Genomic DNA, 25,553 nt, shown 5'->3' on the forward strand with positions numbered 1-25,553 from the left:
TCAGGTGGCTTTCCTTTTGCTTCATTCTTGTATAATACTTAAGTTAATTACCGAATTCTATGTATCTTTTTATGAGCTGCTTTGCTTCTTCTGTTGGAATAAAGTAGACTACTTTATTTCTCACTATACAAAAGAAATCTGCACTATGATTTTTACCCAGTAAGATCTAAAGGTCTGGATAACATGGGCCTACTTCTCAGATACCACAGTTTCACGATGTTGATGCCATGCTGGATCTGCAGGACTAAGGCTGGCATTTGTGTCCTCATCCTACAGAGTGTCCTATGGGCCACCCAGTTTCCTGAATGGCCACACTGCATCTTCTTTACTTAGCATTCCTTCTGAAATTTCTCATGGAGGAAGATTTAAGAATAGTCCACCCAAAAAGAATACAAGGTGGTGGCACATGTCTTTAATCCCAGCACTTGGAAGGCAGGCAGGCAGATCTCTCTGAGTTCAAGGCTAGCCTGTTCTACAGAGTGAGTTCCAGGACAGCCAGGGCTACACAGAGAAACCCTGTGTCAAAAAAACAAAAACAAAAACAAAAAACCACACCCACACAAAAATAAATACAATGTAAATAAAAGTATAAACATCTTTAATGAAGCTGAACCTAATGCTAGATATTTGAATGCTAATCTCTTTTAATAGCTCAGAACCTCTGAGCCTAATATCACAAATCGTTTTTGAGTTCTAAAGCTCATGTACTGATAGACAGATACAGCATCCCTAATCAAAATCCAATGTGCTATAAAGTCTGCAGCTTTCTGAACCAACAGAACAGGAACAGGAAATTCTCCACCTGACTTCATGCTAGTCACAGCCAGTCACAGCCAAGGCACAGGCATACTGGAAATTCTGTACAAACTATCTTCAGGCTCTGTGTAAAGAAATTCTGTGTTTAAATGAGTCCCCTGCCCAAGAAATTTCATGTTATATATGTGCAAATACTGCCCCCTCAAAGTTATAAAAAAATCTGAAACGTGGTTCTAAGCATTTCAAGTAAAGGAAATTCAACCTGTATTTGAGAAATGAATAATACCTGTATTCCAATCCCAGATACCATATGTCCCAAAGTTTCAACAATTGAAGCATTTGTGTTTTAGTGTTTCTGAAAAATTTTTAAAGAGTTTTCTATACAAAAGAAATTTTAGACAATTTAAGACATTCAGTTTTAGACAATCTAAAAACTTCAAAGACTCCTTGACACTGCCAGGCAAACATTTCAGACAAGACAAAAATATATGTAGGCTCATATTTTAAACAGCATAATTACATTAGCAACACAGCCTAACTTTCTGCCTTTCGTTCACCTTTGTTACTAATACTAATTAATGGTCATCATTCTTAACAATACTTCTACTTCTGATAACTATGTGTTCTAAAGTACTTAGTATTTACTTTTAGTAGACTTTATTTTTGAGATTAGTAAATATATTTCTTAAAGGATTTGTAAACTATAAGCTATTAAAAAAAACAGCTATTTCACGGGAAGTGCCCAAGCAATTTCTCTTGTATAACTTAAAGCCTATTCCATAGCCAGGCCTACATCCTTTTCATCAGAAATACTGGAAATGTAACTGGTGTCTTGCTTGAATGCTCTCATAAAGGGAATTTGCTTATATTTGGATGAAAAGTTTAGCATATCCAAGCAGAAAAAACACAGGGGAAAACAGAAACAACCACTCATAACTGGTTCTCTATCATTAACCAGCTACTCTTTTAATAACCCAATTTATATCCACTCACTCCTACTGCTGGTCCTCCATGTATTACTTTGTTGTGGAATATTAGTTTAAGATGGGTTACATTCATTTATGCTGTGGAATATTTGTTTATGATGCAAAGATGTACTGCATTCTTTTATGTTGCATCTGTTTACCTCTGTGAAGCTGTGTTACTTCACCTGTCTAAAACACCTGATTGGTCTAACATAACCTGAATGACCAATAGCTAGGCAGGAAAGGGATAGGTGGGGCTGCCAGACAGAGAGAATAAATAGGAGGAGAAATCTAGAATCTAGAGAAAAGGGGGAAGGAGCAAGAAAAGAAGGAGAGGAGGATGCCAGGGGCCAGCCACACAGCCAGCCATGGAGTAAGAAAGAAGAAAGATATACAGAATAAAGAAAGGCAAAAAGTCCAGAGGCAAAATGTAGTAAAGAGACACGGAATAATTTAAGTTAGAAAAGCTGGCTAGAAACAAGCCAAGCTAAGGCCAGGCATTCATAAGTAAGAATAAGTCTCCGTGTATTTATTTGGGAGCTGGGTGGTGGGCCCCCAAAGAATAAAAAAATAATAATTAAAAAAAAGCAGTATTACAAAATCAAAAGGTATATTAAAATAAAATTCATCGAGACTGGTGGGTAAAGGGACTTATTAACAAGCCTGATGACCTCAGTTGGAGTCCCTCTAACCTACATGGAGAGAACTGCCTCCAAGTTATCCTGACTTCCTCCTGTACAACGTGCCATGCACACACACATTCACAAAAACACATGTAATAAGAAGCATTTAAAAGAAAATAAATTCATTTTTGAGACACAGTATTTAGAATATCAAACTTAAAAATATATAATTAACTTTGAGAACAAAATCTATACAGAAAACACCAGTGTCTGCTTCCCCTAAGGCCATTCCAACTTCTTCCTTGCTAATACAGCCTTAATTTCATTTGGTTGGTAATCACAGTGACATCACTCCCATTGCCAGTGGTGGTCTGGGTTAGGGTATGTTGTCAAGTTCTAGTCAGTCACATACAAAGAAGCATACTGGTGGGTTTAGTTGTAGGAAAATTAGAAGGTCATATTTTTGCACCCTTGATCTCCCTTTCTACTTAATTCTCTTTTTCAGAAGTTGGAGTAAAGGCATCACCAGCCCTTGCTGACAGTGGAAAAGATGGGAAGTGCTGGATCTGTCCTACTGTTCCTTCTACTTCCTGAGTTAATTTTACACCCCGCATAAAAAAAAAAACAAAGGGCTAAGAGAAGAGAAAGAAATGTTGTTCATGTCACTTGACTTTTTCAAATTATGAATGCATATATTCTAGTTCGTAACTGTCAGTAAATGTCACTTTTAAATTAGGTAGAAAAAAATCAGTGATTATAAGAAAGCAACTGGCTAATAATGCAAGTACTGTCTTTTTTTTTTTGTTTGTTTGTTTTTTTTTGGTTTTTCGAGACAGGGTTTCTCTGTGTAGCTTTGCGCCTTTCCTGGAACTCACTTGGTAGTCCAGGCTGGCCTCGAACTCACAGAGATCCGCCTGGCTCTGCCTCCCGAGTGCTGGGATTAAAGGCGTGCGCCACCACCGCCCGGCCAAGTACTGTCTTTTTAAATCAAAGAACATCCCAGGGAGGCAGCCTGGAGGTGTTACTATTCTGAAAAGCAATGAAACAATGAGGTAAACACAAGAGTCTCGGCCGTTCTTGTCTTGTGCTGTTTCTAGACTCACAGACAGTAACTGCGAAGCCCACGAGATGACAGTGCAAGGGCTGAAACCTCAGACTCTGAAGTACAAAGCACCACAGCCATGAGAATCTGAACGGACCGATTCCTGGAGCAAAGAGATGGGGCGCTTCACTCCAGGCCACTCTACTCCTAAAGGGCTGACGATTCCCAAACTTCTCAAACGAGATAAAGACAATAGGCAGTCATTGTAACAAAAAGTGAGCACTGGTGCCTACACCTGAACACCTTCCGTAAATACAGCAGCTTCCTACAAAGAAACCTCAGGAGCAATGCTCTAAGAATGAAACAATTCTAAGAGACCAACTAACAGAAAGCTAAAGCCATGTTGTAAATTCTCTGGCCAGATCCTAGATAGCTGGTCTGCTGGAGAAAAATACGAAAGTACTCTGGGGCAGATATTGCCACCCAGTAATTCCACTAATATTTGTATATAGTATCGAGTACTCAGCTAACAATTACAGGAGCTAAAGCCAAAAAAGATCCAGAAAGAGAAAAAAAAGGAGGCAACAGAAAAGGAACCAAAGATGACTCAGGCACTGAAATCCTCAGACACAGATGTCAAGAAATGTGATTAATGTGCCCAAAAAGCTCATAGTAATATGAAGACTCTCTCAGAACACCAAATACACAAATAAACCAGGATTCAGAGTAGAAATAACAATACATCACTGTAATACAATATTGTGTATTATAGCATGTGTATTATAGAATGGCTATACTCCAAAACTCCAAATCACTGACACCACCAAATGCTCAAGAGAAGGTAGGCAACAGGAACTCTCAGTCAAAATGACAGACACTTTGGAAGACAGTCTGGCAACTTCCTATAATATTAACTGTACCTTTACTGTAAGATTCAGCTATAATGCACCAAAAATATTTACTCCAGTTAAGTGACATATTCACATGAAAATGAAAAAATAAAAAGATGGAAAATACAGAAGAGCCTGAGCATCACAGTGAGAAACTACCACGTACAATTGAAATCCTAACGGGATAGAAACGATGTTTGTGATGGCTCATCTTGGTTATCAACTTGACACAGCTGGGAAGAGGGACCCTCAGTTGTGGAGCTGCCTCCATCAGACTGGCCTGTGGGCATGTCTGCGGGGCATTTTCTTGATTAAAACTGACACAGGATGGGCCAGCTCACTGTGGGTGGTATAAAGTGGCTGAATGAGAGCCTGGGGAGAGTAAACCAATATGCAGCACTCCTCCATGGTCTCTGCTTCTCTTCCTGCTTCAGCTCTGCCCTGGCTTCCCTACAGGATGGACTGTAACCTTTAAGATGGAATAAACTCTTTTCTCAACAACTTGTTTGATCGGCATTTTGTAATGCAACAGAAAGCAAAGTAGAACAGAGGTAAACTATAAAACCTGTCTGAGGATGAGAAGAAATCAAGTCACACGAATTTTTAATTAATTAATTAATTAATAATACCTAATCAAGTTATAAGTTTCTCTAATAACTCCCTCCACCAAAGAAAAGAACACTGGAGCATGTCCTGCTTAAGGAAATGTAACTACGAAACACAGACATATGCTGAGGGTCACTGAAAATAGGGCAAGTATTTCAGAACCGTAAGGGGGCACAAAGCCCAGGACACACCCACAGAAATACATGGTACACAGAGATAACACTCACTGTAGGTCGGGCCCTAGCACTAGTACTGTTTCTCACTGTGATGCTTGCTCAGGTTTTCCTGTATTTTCCATCTTTTACTTTATTGTTTTCATTTTCACGTCAATATTTCACCAAACTGGAGTAAATACTTTGGGCATTATTGCTGAATCTTACAGCTAATAGTATAGGAAACTGCCAAACTATCTTCCAAAGTGTCTGTCATTTTGATTGAGAGTTCAAGTTGCCTGCCTTGGTACTGGACCAAGCAGTTATGGATATGGGAAAAAACAAATTTGAATTCTTACTCACATTACACACAATTAGATGCAAGCAGATTCTAGAACTAAATGTGAATAACACAAGAAGAAAACAGAATACTATCTTTGATCCCCTGAAGTATCTGAAATCTTTATTTTTAAGTAACAGAGTTTGGCTATGTAAATCAGGCTGGCCTCAGAATCTCTATCCTCGCTCAATATGGGATTACATGTGTGTACCATCACACTCAGTTAAGAAGAACAATTAATAAGAACACAGAAAGTAAGAACAACAAAGAAAAATACTAACTAGATTTCATTAGAATCAATGACTTCCCCAGAAGATCCTACTAAGAAAATGAAAATACACACTTCAGAGTAAGACAAAACATTTCCAATAAATGTATCTGACAAATCAGAATATATAACAGGCTTCTATAAAATAGACAGATTGATCTGGCACTTCTGGAGGCAACCTAAAAAGCCAAGTCAACATCTATAAATGCATTTCAACTCCCAAGTCATCAAATACAAACGCAAAATGAGAGACTTCTGCATACACAGAACAGTTAAGATGTTTAAAACTAATCATCCTTTGGTATTTGGTTTGGGTAAAGATGTACAATTAAATTTTCACACACAACAGACAGAGATAAGCATACCACAATGCTGGAGTATTTCAGATAACACCTGATGATGCTGACGCATGCATACTCTAGATTTAAGCATTCCACACTAAGTATAACTCATGATGAGTTAGATTACTTCACTAAAACACATGCACTTACATATTTTAGCAGTACTATTAACAATGGCTAAAATCTACAATGAAATATACAGAATAACAACACTGCAGTGTACTTACACAAGGAAAACTACACAGCAATGGAAATAATCACTGCCATATGCAACAACACAATTGAAAACACTAGAGATAAGAGATAACATTACGACCCCACTTACATAAGATGCAAATAGCCACTAAACCAATCTAAATGGAAATCAAACAATAGTTCTCTTGTAAGGTAAGGAGAAAGGACTCTAGGTAATGCTTTGTTTCTTAACTAAAGGGAAATTATATAACTTGTTTATTTTGCAGACTTTCATCAGTTTTCACAAGCACGATGCAATGATTGCATACCTCTCTGAATTATACTTAAATTTAAAATTAAAAGTTTATTTCAATGTTGGAGACTTTGGAGGTCCTAAAAATATTTTAGGATAATACTATGAATAAGGCCACTGAGATGTATACTTTTCAATGGTTAAGTTTAAGTTCTGTGAATCTACCTTGGCTTTAAAAAGTTACCCCAAATGTTAGTCTCAAAAAAGAAAATCAAAATCAAAATCAAAGTATATTTCCTGGCGATATTCACGACCACAGTTCTCCGCTGTCACGCTGCACTTACCGACTGCTGTGTCACCGTCTAACAAATTGTCATCCTCCGAAGTCTGAAAGTCCATAATAGCACCTGCCCCGTCTAGGAGCTCCTCATCGCTACTCGCGCTTGTTATGCTGTTGTAGCTGTTTCTATAGTAGCCTCTATGGAACAGCTGCTCAGACTCCATGGAGCTGTCGGGTTATCTGGAAAAAAGGGGAAATGGCTTCAACATTTTCCCAACACTGAACAAAAAGCATGGACTCTAACGTCGCAAGATGAACGCTGTGATCTTTGTAGGAAAAAATACTGAGTTCATCCGACCTAACAATGGCTCCCTCTCTTACGCTAAGTGGTGAGGGATGGTTCAGTTCTTCTCACTATGCTGCTGTCAAAAAGAAAGGAAAACTCCTTCAAGCAGTACTGTTAAACAATCTTCGGATCCTCTAAGTTTCAATGTATCAAGCGCAGAGCTGGCTTACAGTGTGCAGCTTCCTGCACAGGTTGGGGAAGAACCACGGTATGCAATCACTCGGGGATGCACGGACTGGACGGGCTATGCAGGGAACAGGCCCACAGGGAAGGCACCCAATGGCTGAAATTCCAAGTCCACTGGATTTTACCTCAGACAAGCGCTACCTAACTTTTAAAATTAACATTCTAACAAATTTTTTTAAATTAACTTGAAATATTCACATATTTGGAGCTCAGAGTCAAACATTAACCAAAGAAAAACTGAAAATAATTAAAATTTTTCATTTTTTCAAAGCAGGTAAAACTAAATTAGTGTTTTCATTCTTTATATACCAAAAATATGACTCATACTTTTTTTTTTCCTGAGACAGAATCTCTCTGTGTAACAGCTTCTGGCTGTCCTGGATCTCACTCTGTAGACCAAGCTGGCCTCGAACTCACAGAGATCCCCCTGCCTCTGCCTCCCAAGTGCTGGGATTAAGGGTGTGCGCTACCACCGCCGGCTCATTTCTGTAATACATCTACTCCCGTGCTCACAATCAAGATGCGGATTTTTAAGTATGTTGACATGCGTGGGACTCAACAACCATAGAAGCAGCCAAACTGGTAAGGCTTGTAAAGCCAGGCTGATCAGAAAGTCGCAGCAGGGACACACAGAACATGAAGGATTCAAAGCTCCCTTCTTAGACAATCACGCCTCCTTGGTACTTTTCTTCCTGTGCATGAAAAATGAGCATAACAGTGTCTTAACAAAGGTACTGAGAAACTACACTTCTGTTTTAGAAAGTCAAACATTACTAAACAATAGCTATCTTTTTAAAACTAATTGACGATATAATTCCCTTAAAGATTCCTTCAAAAAAGGTGCTCATCTCTATTCTCAGCACCTAGCAATGACTCGAACAGAATACAAGCAATAAATACCAAGCTTCCTGCTCAGCTGAGCTCAAAGAGAAATGTGTTCAGTTTTCAACACATACACACCCTTTGAACAACAGTAAGCTGGCCCTGAAATAAGCAAATTTTGAAATAAATGACAAAGAAATATTTGCTGTTCTGCAACTTTATAATGTTTTATTATTTCCTCTACCAAAAACGCCCTATTGTAACATACTAAGAGTGTTAATGTATTACTTAACAAGTTTGTATAGTAGAGGGTGGTAGCTTGCAAGCATATTTGCTACAGTTACAAAGACCAGACTCCCAGAGATCAAGTCTAGTGTGCTGTAATAAATTTCTAATGACCTCCGCACAAGCACCTTGTCTGCCTCTAACTTGATCTTTGTACTGCAGCCAGCCATAAAAAAAAAAAAAAAAGGCTGCCTAGTAATCTCTCCCTACTCCGAGTATTAAAATACTTTAATTACTGTCACACTTCTTAACAAAGCAGAAAAGCCCCAGGCTGGCAGTCCCAGCCCAGGTCCCAGATTCACTTGCAGTGAGAACTTCTTTGAGACTCTAACCACTGAGCTTGCTCTCGCAGTCCCAGCCGGGCCTTCCCTGCCTCTTGGCCTTCAGTAGGCCTTTGATCTGGAACACACCCTCTCCTTTTCATCTAACTTTGCTACTCATCCTTCAGATCTCACATCAAATATCCATTAATTAGCTAGGCATCTGGCACATTCTTGTAGCCTCAGCTACTCAGGAACCTGAAGCAGGATTATCCAGAATTCAAAGCCAACCTCAGGAACATATACTGTCTCAAAACATCAACAACTAGCAAACAGAAGTACTCCTCCAGTTGGCAAACACAACTCTCTAGCACTCTCGTGACACTTTCCAAAAGGACATGTGTGAAATATGAGCCAATAATAAGGTTTGGGAGCTAAGATTCTCTCCACTTAACAGATGAAAAATCTGAGACACAAAACGTTTAAATAACTTAACGAAAGCCATGCAGGTAGTTTAAACAAACATAAAAGTCTACCCTAGTACCTGAGTCAAGTTTTGCCTATATCAAACATAAAAGTCTACCCTAGTACCTGAGTCAAGTTTTGCCTATATCAAATTTTCCTATTAGTTCTTACAGCTCCCATTGTATAGCACTGACCACAGCTTTATGAGACTTTATTCATTTACTGATCTTCTAATCTAAAATGTATCTTGAGGCCTAGTTTTGTTTTTCATTACACAGCCAATCATTAGCAAAGTATGTAGCATATATATTAGGTACTCAATTTGAGTATTGCTTGGGTTTTTTTGTAAGATAGTCTCATTCTGTAGCCCAGGATGGTCTACCACATAACAAAAATATTTAATTTTGATGAAGTTCAATTTATCAGTTTTCTTCTATGGATATTACTGTCATTGTTAAAACATATAAATACTTGCTAGACCTATTTCCCAAAGACCCCGCAAGCAAGTAACTTAAGGGAGCTTTATGGTTCTCAGTCAACTTTTGTTTCTCCTAGAAAGGTATCTGGGCAGAGCTGAAGGTAATGGTAAAGGTAAAGCTCCAAAGGTGTGTCAGTCAGCTACGGGTCTGACTGCTAAGTTAAACAGAGAGGAAGTAGGTCACAGCCTGGAGAAAGCAGCACATGAAAACTCTGTGTGTCAGCAACCAAAAAGGACCAAAAGTCTCTGGAGGAACGATGGTGGAAAGCCTAGCCACCTGGAGGGAAGACACATTCCATCCACATCTTTTCTAAAGCTTTACTGGCAAGGCATGGACTACCTTTCCACCACTTCCTGGTCAGAGAGGCCCCAGGTCTCCAGCACACAGGCTACTGCCAACTGCCCTTGGTTACCCAACATGACTACAAGATCCTATTGCTGAAGACAGCATATTCTCTGAATCCCAATCTGACCAGGAAACCGCCCCCCTGGTAATTAGCTTTCACGGGGCTGGAAGGTGCTGAGCAAGTTACTGAGGCAGAGAAGACATCCATGGTCTCACCCAGCACTGGACCCTTCCCGCTGCAAAACCAACCTGCCAGGCAAACGTGCCCACTAGTGCAACAGTGGTATGATTTTTTTTTTCTTTTTGAGACAGGGTTTCTCTGTGTAGCCCTGGCTGTCCTGGAACTCAATCTGTAGACTAGGCTGGCCTCGAACATCAGAGATCCACCTGCCTCTGCCTCCTGGAGTCCTGGGATTAAAGGTGTGCACTGGCAATGGTATGACTTTTGAGTGCTAACCAAGCACTTTCTGATTAGATCTGAGACCTCCTCTGACAGAGGAAATCTCCTATCTGGTATTGAGTCCTCCTGGGGAAGTCAAAGGCCCAAGGGCAGAACCTGCTATTCTTAGGTTGACAGTTGTGCTGTCAAATGGCCTTCAAAACATTTACGTTTATAGCCACACGTGCTTCTTTTTGCAGGGGGCAGCAATCAATGGAGACAGGCAAAACTGAAGTGCTGAGGTGGGAGACTGAGTACTTAGCCCTCAACTGGACAGCTACATTAAACCCACACATACCCACACCCACACCCACACCCACACCCCCACCCCCACACCCACACACACACCACCACCACCAAGGAAACATCAAAGATGAGGCAGAAATAATTTAAGAGCTGGAGGGTGGAGAGGACTGCCATGAAATGCTTTCTTCTCTATAAGACATGCTATCACACTCATGAACTCACAGGAGCTGTGATTACTTGCATATGACCTGTACGAGATCACAAAAGCCAAAATCTACCCAGTATAGGTGAGATAGATGATCTCCAGGCCTCCTCCCTCACTAAGGAGCTGTGGGCAGTAGGTTTGAATAGTTGCTGGGAGAAAGAACCATTTTGTGAGGATGTAGCTACCGGTAGATTTGTGCCATACTCCAGGGGATGGCCCCACACCACACACATATGGGCAACACTAAGTGGACTCTGTGAGAGACAGAGATAGATAAGAAGATAAGACAGACAGACAGACCCATCAACCAACCAAATGGGAGTACAAAAAAAGAAGACAGACAGACATGAGGTTGGGAGGAACATTGGAAGGGATGTGGAGGGTGTCAGAAGGGCTAAATGAGAATAGGTATGATTATATATTACTATATATTTTATATATATATATATGTATACAAAAATTTCAAAAACAAAAAACTTTTATGTTTATACTAGGTCTCACATTAAAATGTGAATTATTTTATTGATTTCAAAATAGCCATTTAATCACATTTATAGAACAGCTAAAAAGTATCAGAAGTTAATATAACTATAAATGCAATTTTATTGTATACAATATTTTTACAGGCCTCAGAGAGTTTAGTAAACTTCAGCATATAGTAAATATTATCTTCACAAGGAGATACAGAATTTTCTTATATAGCTGACCTGTATTCCTATAGTAAAAAGCAGAACCCAACCAACAGCACAACTTAACAGAACTCAGAGAAAAAGACTACATCTCACCATGGTAGATGACATGAAGCTTCCTGTGGTAGTTTGATTGGAATTGGCCCCCAGAAGCTCATAGGGAATAGCACTATTAGGAGGTGTGGCCTTGCTGGAGGAAGTGTGTCACTATGGGGCAGGCTGTGAGGTCTTCTATGCTCAACATACTGCCTATCATCTTAGACCACTTCCTGCTGCCTGCACAAGATGTAGAACTCTCAGCTGCCTTTCCAGCATGATGTCTGCCGGCGTGCCACCAGGTCCCACCATGATGATAATGGACAGAACTTCTGAACTGTAAGCCACCCCAATTAAGCGTTTTCCTTTGTAAGAGTTTCCATGGTCATAGTGTCTCTTCTCAGCAATAGAAACCCTAAATAAGACACTCTCCTCCCCCCACCACACCTCCCCCCCCCCCCCCCCCCCCCCCCCCCCCCCGCTCGCTCTCCCTCCCCCTCTCTCTCTCTCTTGTCAAAAAAGGTAAGTAGGATGGGGGTGAGGGGTGTTTGGTTACCTGAGGAAAAAAGTGGCATGAACTGAACCACCAAGCTGAGACAAGAAAAAGCATTTATAGGTAGGTATATGAACTTCTAGTTGTGGGAAAGGCTTGATGGTCAGTATGTATGGGAAATCTACCATACAATATATCCTGTATTAGCTAACAGTGTTTTTTAAAAGTTCTTGGGAAAACCTATATGAACATTTACTTGATAAACAAAATCTATGAAATGTTTCTCAAATTTATTCTGTCAAGGAATGAGTCTTCCACACCATGCAACACTTGTAACAGTCTATGGTACCAGAACCTTAGAATACACGTAGAGGGGGCAGGAGAGATGCTCTTCCAGAGGACCCAGGTTCAATTCCCAGCACCCACATGGCAGCTCCTAACTGTGTGTACTCCAGTTCCAGGGGATCTGACACCCTCACACAGACAAATGTGCACATACATAAAAATAAATAAAATCTTTTTAAAGAGTACATGTAGAGATGCTGACTCAGTGCAGAAGACACTGACAGAGCTCATGACAGGCTACAGAAGAGCTGCAACAAGAAACCACCCGACCACGAGGGAACGAGCGTGCCTGACTCAATGGCGGCACAAAGGGTGGAGCAATGCCACCATACCACGTTGGCTTCTGAGAAGAGTGAGTAACAGCTAGGTAAGCAGGGCAGCACCAAGGAAAACCTGAACACGGGGATAGCACTTGGAAAAAGTTCTGCTACTACTTCAATACCAAATTATAAATCCACTTGTGGGTGAAATTCAGAGTAGAGTCTAGCACAGTCCAGGCCCTGAGCTCAATCCCAGCACAGAACATAATAGCCACAATAAAGAATTTTAAACCATAGTAAAAACTGGAAAGTGTAGAAGAATATTATTTTAAGGTGTGTTACTTTTGTTTGTTACTGTTGTAGCCCACTAGGTTTCCTGTAGTGGGTAGCTGTTTCAGCTTTGACCTGGAAGTACCACCCCTAATGAGGCTTCTGGTAACTGCCATGCCTACCTATGACCTGCCCCTCATAGGTGGGGGGGGCCAAGATGGGAGCCCTTAAGACCCAAGATCCAGATGTGCCGGCGCTCTTGGTTCCTGGTGATCCTGGATGCTGGATGGTAGACCAAGCAGAGTTCTCCAGAGAACACCGCACTTCACTTCTCCCAGATCCTGTAACCAACCCCTTTACTGGCTGGAAGTTATCCCAAAATAAACCTCCTTTTTAACTATGTGGAGTTGCCTTAATAAATCCCCCAATAGTTTCCTAGTGTCTGTACCCAGCAGGACTGCATAAGAGGTGACTGGACCACAGGCCTGGGTACCAGGTGTTTGTAAGTGTCTACACTTGACAGTAACTAACAAGGGTTAGGTCTTTTGCTCCACCCCTTGGCATTGTTATAAATAGCCCTTTGGAATAAAGTTCTGGGCCGGTGGATAAGGATCCAGGCCCACCCGAGGCTATTCTGTGTTTTCTCTCTGTTTCTCTCCCTTCTATTTCTAACTAAGTCTCTTATCCCTCATTCCTCAAGAGTTCCCGGGATAAATAATGGTGGGGGTGGTCCCCCACATTACATTTGTTTAACTCTGTGAAGCTGTGTTACTGTGCCTGTGTAAAACACCCGATGGACTAATAAAGAACTGAACGGCCAATAGCAAGGCAGGAGAAAGGATAGGCGGGACTGGCAGGCAGAGAGGATAAAAGAGGAGGAGAAATCTGGGAGAAGGGAGCTAGGAGCCAGAGAAGGAGGAGGACTCTAGGGGCCAGCCATCCAGCTACACAGCAAGCCATGGAGTAAGAGTAAGATTTACAGAAATAAAAGAATGGGAAAAGCCCAGCAGCAAAAGGTAGATGAAATAAGTTAAGGAACGCTGGCAAGAAATAAGCCAAGCTAAGGCCAGGCATTGATAAGTAAGAATAAGCCTCTGTGTGAATTATTTGGGAGCTGGGTGGTGGGTTCCCCCCAAAAAAGAGTAAAAAAAAAAAAATCAACAACAGGAAAGAATGCCTTTTAAGGTGTCACACAGAAGAAAGATCAATAAATCTGGAAATATTGAGAACTGGGAGGAAATGAAGCCAGAGCTCTAAAGTTTGTGTTTCTTTCTTCACACTGAAAAGATTTCACTCCTAGAAGTAGGAAGGTCAGTGAAAGGAGAATGCTGAAGAAGAGAGAGAGGAGAAGGCGGACATGTTCACAGGTCACCAACCCAGGTCATCTGGACAGAAACCTGGACAGCAGGCAGCAGATCCACTGGGATCTCCTCCAGGAGGACACACCGCATTTTTTCCATCTGATTTCACACTGAGGGGAAAATCTTTTCTCCTTTTTCTATCAAGACATTATAAAGCAAAGTGGGGAAGACATAACAAACTGAAATGAAGCGAAACTAATTACTAATCAATATTAGTTATTAATAAGCAAAATAATTAACCTTTACTTCCAAGTCAATAGAAAGTGGAAATTAGATGTAAAACACATTTTTAGTAAACAGTTTGAAATGCATCAAACTGAAGAGTCATTGAAGGTGACATTTATACACTAAAGTACAATTAAAATGTATATACATCAGAAGAAATTTAATAATTTGAATTAACTCAGAACTATTCTAGTAAGTAATCATTTTCTAATTTTATTAGTTTGACAGTTTCATATATTTATATAATGAAGTTTAGTCGTTCTGAGCCCCCATTTCATTTTCTCTCCTCTATCTGGAGCCCTTCTTCTTAAGTAAATGTAAAAGATGTAAAATTGGCCGGGCGGTGGTGGCGCACGCCTTTAATCCCAGCACTCGGGAGGCAGAGCCAGGCGGATCTCTGTGAGTTCGAGGCCAGCCTGGGCTACCAAGTGAGTCCCAGGAAAGGCGCAAAGCTACACAGAGAAACCCTGTCTCGAAAAAAAAAAAAAAAAAAAGATGTAAAATTGTAATGCATACATATGTGTGTGTTTATGTATGTATGTATGTGTAATATATATTACAATTTTTCCTTTACATTATATATAATTTTGTGTAATTATACATATTTTATATATAATACACATATACATACAAATATGCAGTCTTGTGGGAAATTCAGGTCTAAAATAATCAGAAAGCTCACTATACAACAAAAATTCAATGTAATCTATTGAGAATATCAGCATTGGGTAGGGTTCAATTTAAAATAAGTACCCAGCCGGGCGGTGGTGGCGCACGCCTTTAATCCCAGCACTCAGGAGGCAGAGCCAGGCGGATCTCTGTGAGTTCGAGGCCAGCCTGGGCTACCGAGTGAGTTCCAGGAAAGGCGCAAAGCTACACAGAGAACCCCTGTCTCGAAAAACAAAAAAAATAAATAAAATAAAATAAAATAAGTACCCAAAGTAAAAGTAACCTCTCAAATTATTTTATATAATTATTTTTCTTAGTCAGGTGTGGTGGCACATGTATTTAATGCCAGCACTCAGGAGGCAGAAGCAGGCAGATCTCTGTGAATCTGAGACCAGCCTGCTCTATACAGTGAGTTGTGGGCCAGCTAGTCCTATATACCTTCTCTAAAACAAATAAAGATAAAAATGGAGTATTTATCTTCTTTCAAATACAGTAACTTACGGCAGACACAGGCACAGCAAACATCTAAAGGCTGCATTATGGTTACTGATTTCTATCAGAAAAATAAGCAAAATTCTAACTACTCCTTTTTTATAACAAAAATGTTATTCTGTATAAGTCAAGTTTCAGCACATTATTAGAGTCCACCTACTTCTAAGAGCAGTGTAAGACATCACAGTAAAAAAAAAAACACACACACAGGGCTGGACAGATGGCTCAGCAGTTATGAATACTAGCTGTTCTTCTGGAGGTCCTGAGTTCAATTCCCAGCACTCACATGGCGGCTCACAACTGTCTGACCTATAATGGAATCCGATGCAGATGTACATACAAAGCACCCATATTCATAAATTATAGAAATAAATTTTTATAAAGCTAAAAAGTTTTGAAAACACAGTAGGATTTGTTCTAATGGGTGGGGCACAAAAGAGCAAGAATAAATTGAGGAGGGGGTTACTGATTGGATCCACTGGGTTATGAAGATAGAATTTATCACATTCCAAGATAAGACAATAATCTAACTAGTTTCTCCCAAAAGTAACATTACTTGGTATTTTTTAATCATCCTTACTGTTGACCTAGCATGTCAAAATTGCACCTTATATATTTTAGTTTTAAAAAAAGCCCAAATAATTAGCTCCCTGAAGAATATTTCTTAAAGTTATAAATTATTTTAAGTTAAATACTAAGTGTCTATCAACAGATATAGTAAACAAGCACAGAAAAACACTGCATGATCTCACTTATATGTGGAAAAGAAGAGTAGAAATGGCGGTTCTCAGGGCTGGAAAGATGGCTTAGCGGTTAAGAGCACTGACTACTCTTCCAGAGGACCCAGGTTCAATTCCCAGCACCCACAGGGCAGCTCACAACTGTCTGTAACTCCAGTTCCAGGGGACCCTCACACAGACATACACACAGGCAAAACACCAATGCACATACAATAAAAATAAATTATTTATTAAAAAAGAAAGAAGGAGCCCGGCAGTGATGGCGCACGCCTTTAATCCCAGCACTCAGGAGGCAGAGGCAGGCAGATCTCTGTGAGTTCGAGACCAACCTGGGCTACAGAGCGAGTTCCAGGACAGGCTCCAAAGCTACACAGAGAAACCCTGTCTCAAAAAAACCAAAAAAAAAAAAAAAGAAAGAAAGAAAGAAGGAAAGAAAAAAGAAATGGCAGTTCTCAAGGGCTAGAAGGCTGGAAGGTGGGGGGGGGGGGGGGGGCTGGTCAAAGGGTACAAGGTTTCAGTTACCTAGGCAATTAGTGACCTACTGTACAGCACAGTGAGCAGAGCTACACATGACGAGCTGCATGCCTTTAAACTGCTACCTCAAACACAAGTGTTTCTACTACATACAAGAAAGACAAGCTGATCTATGCGGGTATGACTTAATGTTTCCACAATGCACACTTTTATCAAAGTACCACTTTGTACCTCAAATATATACACATAAGTACAATTTGAAAATTAAAGTAAACAAGCATCGAGAAAAGGGAAAATTAAGCACTGCAGAATTTTTAAAAGGCAGCAGGGGAAAAAAATCCACAAATCAAGGCTCATAATAAGGGAAAAAAAAAACCAATAATCCAATTTAGAAGCTGCTATGGAAGGCTGAGGCTTTAAAACCAGTTTTCACGACTTCCACCACTCTCCTAAGAATGGGGAGAACTGGTTTATTTGGTTCCCTCCCAGCTGGGGCAAATTTCTGAGTTCCAGCAATGTGTGAGGCGGTGGGGGGTCTTCCTTCACTTTATTCTTAACTGAGGAACACTTATCTTTAGAAATCAAATGGAACTGTAGCTGCAAGGCTTATAAACAAATAAGAATGTGCACATGAAGACTGACATACAAGTTTATTGAAGTGCTAGAACTGGATGCTTTTCTTTTTAAAAACAACACATTAGAGTTTCTGCGACTGTGCATCCCTTTTATAAATTATAAATGAATGGACCTACGGTGCCATGTCTCTCACACCGCCTTCCTCTGTCGAGTGTCACCTGGTAGAGCTTGCAGGACAGTGCAGCCACTGAGGATTAAAGCATGAGCTCTGGAACGACACTGCCCAGCTTCGGTCTCAGTTCTGACACACTGCTGTGGGGCCTTAGTAATGATAACTAAATGCTTTCTCAAATTTCCACACCTATTAAATGGATACAGTGAATGCATCTACTTTGTGTGATTGGTGAAAACTTGAGTGCTGTGTGTGTGTGTGTGTGTGTGTGTGTGTGTGTGTGTGTGACACACAGACCCTAAACTACAGAAAGTACTCAGTTATGTGCATTATATCATATATATAGGTGGTGTCTTCTGACAGTTTTGACTACAAAGCAAGTTACAAATTACACAAAGCAGCGATTGTGGTCAAACCCCACAGGATACAGCTTTGATATATGACCCACCACAGAGATCAAATCTGGCTTCCTGAGAGGTCTGAAAATTATTACCAACATGTCACAACAGGAAACAGAAAGTCTATCACCAACATGACCTGGACAATTGCCATTTTTCTACTGCAAACCCAAAACCTTAACAAATCTGTTCTTCTGAACGATATATATTCAAAACCAGATTGTTGATTCCTTAAAGGCTTCATGAAGTACATAAGACAGCATTATTTCCAAGTAATGACTAAGTTATTCATACTGACTTCTTAAATAATTGGAGCTGCCAGTCAAAGTCTTTGAAGTAGCTGAGGGAGAGGAAGGGGTGGGGGCTGAAAGCTATCTGTAAGAAATTCTGCCAACACCATATAAACATTTATAAGCTTATTCAATTGGAGAAAATACCCATAGTCATACACCTGATTTTAAAGCCATACAAGATAGGACAGCCGAAGCGGCAGCACCTTTCGAGACTGGTTAACAACATACACATAAGCATTGGACTTCCTCTATATACTCCTGAACTGAAATCCTGTTTTTTAGTAACAAAGGCATGTAAAACTGATCCAAAGAAAATAATCATCGAAATGCCTCACGGTCGAAAAGTACATCTACAAAGTGTCAATTATATTATAAGCTACAGTGGTCCTGCAGGAACTCTGAATACAAGTGCTCAAAAAAGTTTGCAGAACTGAATTTTTGAATTCTATACACACACTCACACAGAGAGAGCTATTAAAAGGCATGGTCACCATTGGTCCAATTGTCATAAACAGTCATTGTTTCCAAAGGAAATAGAAATCTGGGCCTAGAATTAGAATACACCTGATGAATATGTAATGAACTTCCTTGTGCTCTAATTTTAAAACGCCATACTTTAAATAAAGCATACCGCAAGAGAAGCTCTCCAAAGCAACTTCTGTTCCAACAAGTTTACTACCAACACGCAAATATTTACACACACACACACACACACACAAATGATTTGATATACGTAAGTCTAAAGATAGAAAAACTAAATTTGGGCAAACTCTGTAAGTTCAAGATTAATCCTGTCCTGGCACCTAGTTCCAATTCTTATAGGTCCTTCGATGGTTCCTGGAGGAAATGGGGGCGATTTTAATGGGCTGGACACCAGGTAGGTAGGTACCACACTGTGCAAAGAGACGGGGACGCCAGAACCTGGCCGAGGCGTGACACCTGCCTGCTGGCGACTCACCTCGCAGCGCAGAGGCATAGCAAGTCGGGCGGCTGCTGGCTGCGCTGCCTGCGGACCCCGCATCTGCTTGAGATCGCGCGCCAGCCGCCCCGGGAGCTTCACCGGGACACGGCTGCCTGCCGGGTGCCCAGCCCGGCGGACTTCCCTGCTCCCCGGCTTGGAGGGGAGGTGACGTAAATGCAAGCCAGGTGGGACTGGCGGAGGCTGGTTTCGGGGGGTTGCAGTTCAATCCTCCGGCTCTAGCGGGGCCCTCGAGCCCAACCTGCCTCTGCCGGGACTTGAGTCTCCAGCCTAGCTCACAGCGCTCCAGAGCAGGACTACAAGTGCCTCGGCGGCGCTCCACGTCGGGGAGGAGAGCAGCCGCGGGGCTCCGCCAGACCTCCGCCCACTCCAGCCTCCTCCTCCTCCTCCTCCTCCTCCTCCAGACAGCCGGCCCGCCCCGAGCGCGCCCGCACGGAGCAAGGGAGGCTCTGCGATCCGGACCCGACCGGCCCTGACCCGGCTGAACTGGAAGGGAAGCGGCAGGAGAGTCGGAGCCCGACAGGTGCGTCGCTCGCGCGCGCGCGCGCGTGCGTGACGTCACCGCGCTGCCGTGAACGGCCGTTCGGCGTCCGGCCGTCCCAGCACTTCCTCCCACGGCCGCCCTGGGAGGCACGTCGGCACGTCGGCGCCTATTGGTCGGGATGGAACGGAGGCTGAGATGGGCGTGGCCGCGGGAAGACCCGCTGGGCGTGGCCGCGAGAAGACACCCCCCCCTCCTGGGCGTGGCCACCAGAAGACTCCCCCCCTCCTGGGCGTGGCCACCTGAAGACCTCCCCCCCTGGGCGAGCCTCGGTACCCGCTTGGGGCGGCCGCGGAGGACGTCTAGTTGTGCAGGTTGTTCACGTCACTCACGTCTTCGCTTTGGCCCCGCCGGCGTCCACGTGAAAGGACCGCAGGCAGCCCCCGGTGGAGAAGGCGCTTTCGGAAGCGAACGGTCCCCGGCATCGTGGCGAAGCCTGGCTTCCTTCCACTCGGCCCTGCCCGGACCGAAAGAAGCTTTGGCAGGCTGAAACCCCCGTGTGACCCCGCGCCAAATGCTGCGGGACCTGCGGTGGTGTGTGCCACCGTGTCACCTAGCCTTACACACCGTCGCACGTTATACGCTGAACAAAAATACAAAAGGGGGAAAATCCTTATAAATCCAAATTTAGACTCACGCATTTCCAAAAAAAAAAAAAAAGTAATTCTTGGAAGAATCTTAAGGTACCTCTTGGTCTTACATATTAGGTTCCTGTCGTGTGTCACAATACAGAGGAAACCTGTTCCCTTTGCTCAAGGAGCTGTACTGTGACTCAAGCAGGGAGATGCATAAACGCCTGGCCTTTGCCGGATCTTGCCCAACAGCCTGGTGAACAAAAAGATGCAGAGTTTGTAACTGAGCGGGACCTGTGGGAGCAGTATGGGTGTCGCCACTGGGTGGCAGAATTGAGACGTGTGATGGTTGAATATCTCGTGTGTTTGGTATGTTACGAAAATCAGTGTCCTCATATTTACTGCTTCTAAATATTAGGTGTGACTTGGGCTCTCACTGCAGACAGGTAGCCTAGTTATTTTGGGGGGAAGCATCTAGATTTTTATTAGACTACTTATAGCCATCCAATCAATCATGTGTTTTCAATAAATATGGTATAATCCTCTTGTACTGTTTTCTTTCATGGAAGATTACTCTTTTAAGTAGACAAGAAAATTCTACTTGTACATTTGCTTTTCTGTAATACGTTATACACTAATTTATGAGAAGGTTTATTTGAAACTTTGTGGGGGGGAGGGCTTCATCGGCATACCGGAAGCACTGCATTCTACCTTCCAGGTTGACAAAATAAAATACTTGATTTCTGGCATACATTCAACCACACTAGTCCTCACAGAAATTATTTTAACTGTTTCCAGGTTGGACTTAAGCCTTTCTGTATGCAATCCTTAAATGTGTGAGGCTCCGTGAGAAGTACCGCATTGGACAATATATTTAAACAATGAGCTGTGTGGTAGCATTGTCACCAAACAATAGGTTACACCTGAGAATCACTTTCTTAGTGATTCCTCTGAGATTTTTGCCATTAGATCTCTTCTTTAATAGACTTGAGTGGAAAGGGAAGGCAAGGCCATCCCTGGTGCAATGGAGGGTAAGTGCTGTGACATGGATACTTGCAGCGTGAATGATCTTCTTAGAGCAGCGGTAATTCCCAATAAGGAGTTTTTATAGACTTTCCAATCTTCCTAGACCTTTACTGGGAGTGTGTGCTAGTACCCTCCTGTTGTGTAGGTGTATTGTATAAGAGTTCTAGAGGATAAAGTCTGACCCAGGTCTCACTGTTTAAAATCAAGGTTGGCTGGCTTGTTTTCTTCTAGAGACCCTAGGGAAGAGTCAACCTTGGTGCTTTTTATAGTTATTAGAAATCACTTGAGTTTCTTGGCTCATTTACTCCTCCATCTTCAAAGCCTTTAATGATAGGTAGAGTCCTCCTCTAACCTAATTTATTAACTGATTCTAGGGCTTAGACAAACATGGATGTCTTTGGGGGGACTGAATAGCCTGCCTACTGTGGAATACTAAAGCCCTTTACAGCATAAGGTCTTAGTATCCATGCTAGTATACAGGAAGTATTTGGAGACACAGAGCAGTAAGTTGTCCGCATGAGGTCAGTTTCTCTTGAAACTGGGTTTTGCTATTGTTAGGACTGAGCTTAAACAGTAATAACCAAACCCTATCAATATTCAGATTGGCTTTTCCCTTCCCTTACCAGCCATCTAGTTGGTTTGGGCCTCTAGGAAAGGAAAAAGGAAACGATGAACTCACAGTAAAAATTGATTTCCGGGCTGGAGAGATGGCTCAGAGGTTAAGAGCACTGACTGCTCTTCCAGAGGCCCTGAGTTCAATTCCCAGCACCCACATGGTGGCTCATAACCATCTGTAACGAGATCTGGTGCCCTCTTCTGGCCTGTATGCTGTATACATAATAAATAAATTAAAAAAAAAAAAAAAAGAGACAGGGGTTGTTTCGTTAAAAAAAAAAAAAAAAAAAAAAATTGATTTCCACCACATGTAGTACAACCTGTTCACTAGACTTGCTGGTACCTTGGCCAAAAGAAAGATAAAGGAATAGTGCCCATGACTTGTGAAAGGGCCAAGGCTTTCCCATTGTTCGTTTTCCTGCTTTGAGAGTGACAGGTTGTGTTTTTTAAATCTGGCAAAAGAGGCCAAAAAGAGCACTGGGAAGCATATCTGTTTCCTCTAGATTCTTCCTTTTCTCCTGCTATAGACTCTCCTTGCCCAGGCATTGTGGTGCATGTCTGTAATCCCCAGTGCTGGGATTATATTAGAGTTCTAGAGGAAATTTCATCCTCGAGATAGGCCAGGCAGGCAGATACAAGCAGTATCAGGGAAGTAGTCACAAATGGCCTTTTCCTGTCCCTTGTCTTTTATCCCTAACATAAATCAAGTTATCTTGAGCAGCTTTGCATGCTTGGTTACTTATGAGGCCTGTGAGGTAGCAAATAATTGTCCAGTTTCATATAATTCTGCCTTGTATGTCAACAACATTTTCAAGACAGATATAAAATGATTTTCACATTTTGTGCTGCTAAAGGCTCAGTGTTTCTATGGTACGTGATGGCATGCACCTATGACCTAAGAACTTGGGAAGCAGAGACAAGAGGATTGCTACAGGTTTCAGGGCAGCCTGGTCTATGTATAGTGAATATAGTGAATTCTAGGCCAACCAGGGATAGACAGTGCTATGGAATAATTCTCTTGTACCTTGTAAAGATTTGTCACTCAAATTGGTTTAGTAAAATGCTGATTGGCCAGTAGCCAGGCAGGAAGTATAGACAGGGTGACCAAACTAAGGATGATGGGAAGGAGAAGAGTCAGGCGTCACCAGCCAGATGCAGAGGGAGCAGGAGATGAGCATGACATGCTAATAAAGGTACCTCCATGTGGCAAACAATAAATAGAAGTATGGGTTAATTTAAGTGTAAGAGTTAGCTAGTAACAAGCCTGAGCTATTGGCCGAGCATTTATAAGTAATATTAAGCCTCGGAATCAATTATTTGGGAAGAGGCTGTTAGATATTTGTGAATAGGCATGTGGGGAAGAAATGTTCAAATACAAGACAGGGAGAGCCTACCTCAACTAACTAAATAACTAAATAAAATATTTAAAAATAAAATGAGCCGGGCGGTGGTGGCGCACGCCTTTAATCCCAGCACTCGGGAGGCAGAGCCAGGCGGATCTCTGTGAGTTCGAGGCCAGCCTGGGCTACCAAGTGAGTCCCAGGAAAGGCGCAAAGCTACACAGAGAAACCCTGTCTCGAAAAACCAAAAAATAAATAAATAAATAAAATGAAAAAGAACACATTGATACTGAATTGTGTAACAGTATTAAGCATCTTTTCTATTATTTCTGCTGCACTGTGTACTTCAGGACATCTGTCCTGAAAGCTTCCAGCCTGTTGTACTATCACTGCCTCCCATTTTGCAGGATGAGTGCTGAGATGACAGAAGCATGTCATCACACCCGGGTTCTTGCCCTCAAACCCATTAAGTCACAGTGATTACTTTTACCCACTCACCTATCTTGCTGGTCATATTATTGCTTTCCATAAGTGTTTGTTTCAAGAAGGCTCTTCCCTTCTGAAGGGTTTTATGCTCTCACCAGGCTGGATTATTTCCATAGCAAGTTATTGAAAAGCAAGGCCAAGTCTCATGTTTTGTCTCCATGCACCCACTTACATTTCTGTTCTTCCATGTTGTGATGCAGTTTCTGTGTTATGACTAGCTAAATAAATTTTCCATTATAAGTTGTCCACTGTCAGATATTCATTCCATAACACTAAGGGAAGATGGACCAAGACAGAGACCAAAAAAGATACTAGGGAGAAATATAGAAATAAAAGCTTAGGACAGCTTTGGTGGCTGGAGCTGCAAAGAGGCAGCCCAACCCCTGAGGGCGAGGTATCCCGGACACCTCTTGCTGTTTAGCATAACTCTGCCCTGGAGCTGTTTAGCACAGCTCTGATGGCTGGAGCTGCAAAGAAGCAGCCCAAACCTGGAAGGGAAATTTTCTGACTGCTCAGGAGAGTTATGCCTAGAACTGCTTCAGCAGGTAAGGGTATCCTGACTGTTCAGGAAAGTCAGGCCTGGAACTACTTCAGCAAGGAATGGTATCCTGACTGTTCAGGTAAGTCAGGCATGGAGCTGCCAGGATCTCTGCGTGGAAGGGTATCCTGACTGTTCAGGAGTCAAGCTATACCTGGTATGATGGGGGATGGTCTCCCCATAGGATATAGCAATCCTGCTCCTCTCCTGGAAAGCAGCTACAACTGAGCTTTGCTCAGCCCCCACTTAAGGGGACTTCCTAACAGAGTTCTGCTTCTCCAGCCTAAGAAATTGCAAAAATGTAGCAATGTTCCCTGGCTCAAAAGAAAAGTGTTACTTTTTCAGTTCTTTCAGCTCCTCCTTGTTCTGTCCACTGAGGGACATCTCAGCGAGGGTCTTCTGTTCAGCTCCTCCTTGCTCTATCCACTAAGGGATGTCTCAGCAAGGGTTTTCTCTACACCAGTGAATGAAGATCTTCACACCCAAAACTCTTTTGAGAAATATTTATTTGGGAAGGAGGAGTCCAGAAGAGTAGCTGCCTCTACCAGGGTGGCCAGAACAGCTCTTTTTTTTGTTTGTTTTTAACTGACCAGGCAGGGCAGTTTACGTAAGATGTCTTGGGGGTGGAGTCAACCAGGGGTTGACTTGGAGCCCAGGGTTCTACTGTCCTGCTCTGTGATTGGTTGGTTTCACAAGTCAGTTGGCCAGGGGCAGAGATGGTTCTGATTTGAGCCAGACTGTGTTTCTTTCACTGGCCTTATTTAGTTTTTTAACACTAATTCTAAGGCCAGGGCACATTTCTTTCACTGACTCTGGTTCTAGGGACGAAGAGTGTTTCTTTGGCACTAGTTTCAGAGTCAGGGCATGTTTCCTTGGTTCATTTCTTTGGCTCAGGTCCCAAACCCAGGATGTGTTTCTTTCCCTGGTCCTGGGCCCCAAATTCTACAGTCCTGGTCTGTAATTGGTTGGATTCACAAGTCACTTGGCCAGGGTCAGAGATGGCTCTAATTTGAGCCAAACTATGTTTCTTTCACTGGCCTTATCTGAGTCATCTTTCCCTAGTTCTGGGCTCCAGGGTCAGGGTGGGTTTTTTTAGCCAGCCCCCTTTCCCTACAGTGATTACAGAAAATAATTTCAGGTGGATTAAGGCTATTAAAGCAAATAAAATTTAGGTTATTTGGATAACTGGAGATTG

The 25,553-nt window shown here is 42.1% G+C and overlaps 1 protein-coding gene across 1 annotated transcript in view; it reads right to left on the reverse strand.

Annotated features, from left to right (window-relative positions):
- Window positions 1–19,601, reverse strand: part of Clcn3 (chloride voltage-gated channel 3) — an 85,030-nt gene extending 65,429 nt beyond the window's left edge. The window contains 2 exon segments of the mRNA XM_052752335.1: window positions 6,755–6,930; window positions 19,220–19,601. Of these exon segments, the coding sequence (XP_052608295.1) occupies window positions 6,755–6,914 (160 nt within the window). The 5' untranslated portion in view covers window positions 6,915–6,930; window positions 19,220–19,601.
- Window positions 19,602–25,553: the final 5,952 nt, after the last annotated feature.

Source organism: Peromyscus californicus, unplaced genomic scaffold (genome assembly GCF_007827085.1).
Source record: "Peromyscus californicus insignis strain IS unplaced genomic scaffold, ASM782708v3 Scaffold_23__1_contigs__length_62951481, whole genome shotgun sequence".
NCBI lineage: Eukaryota > Metazoa > Chordata > Mammalia > Rodentia > Cricetidae > Peromyscus > Peromyscus californicus.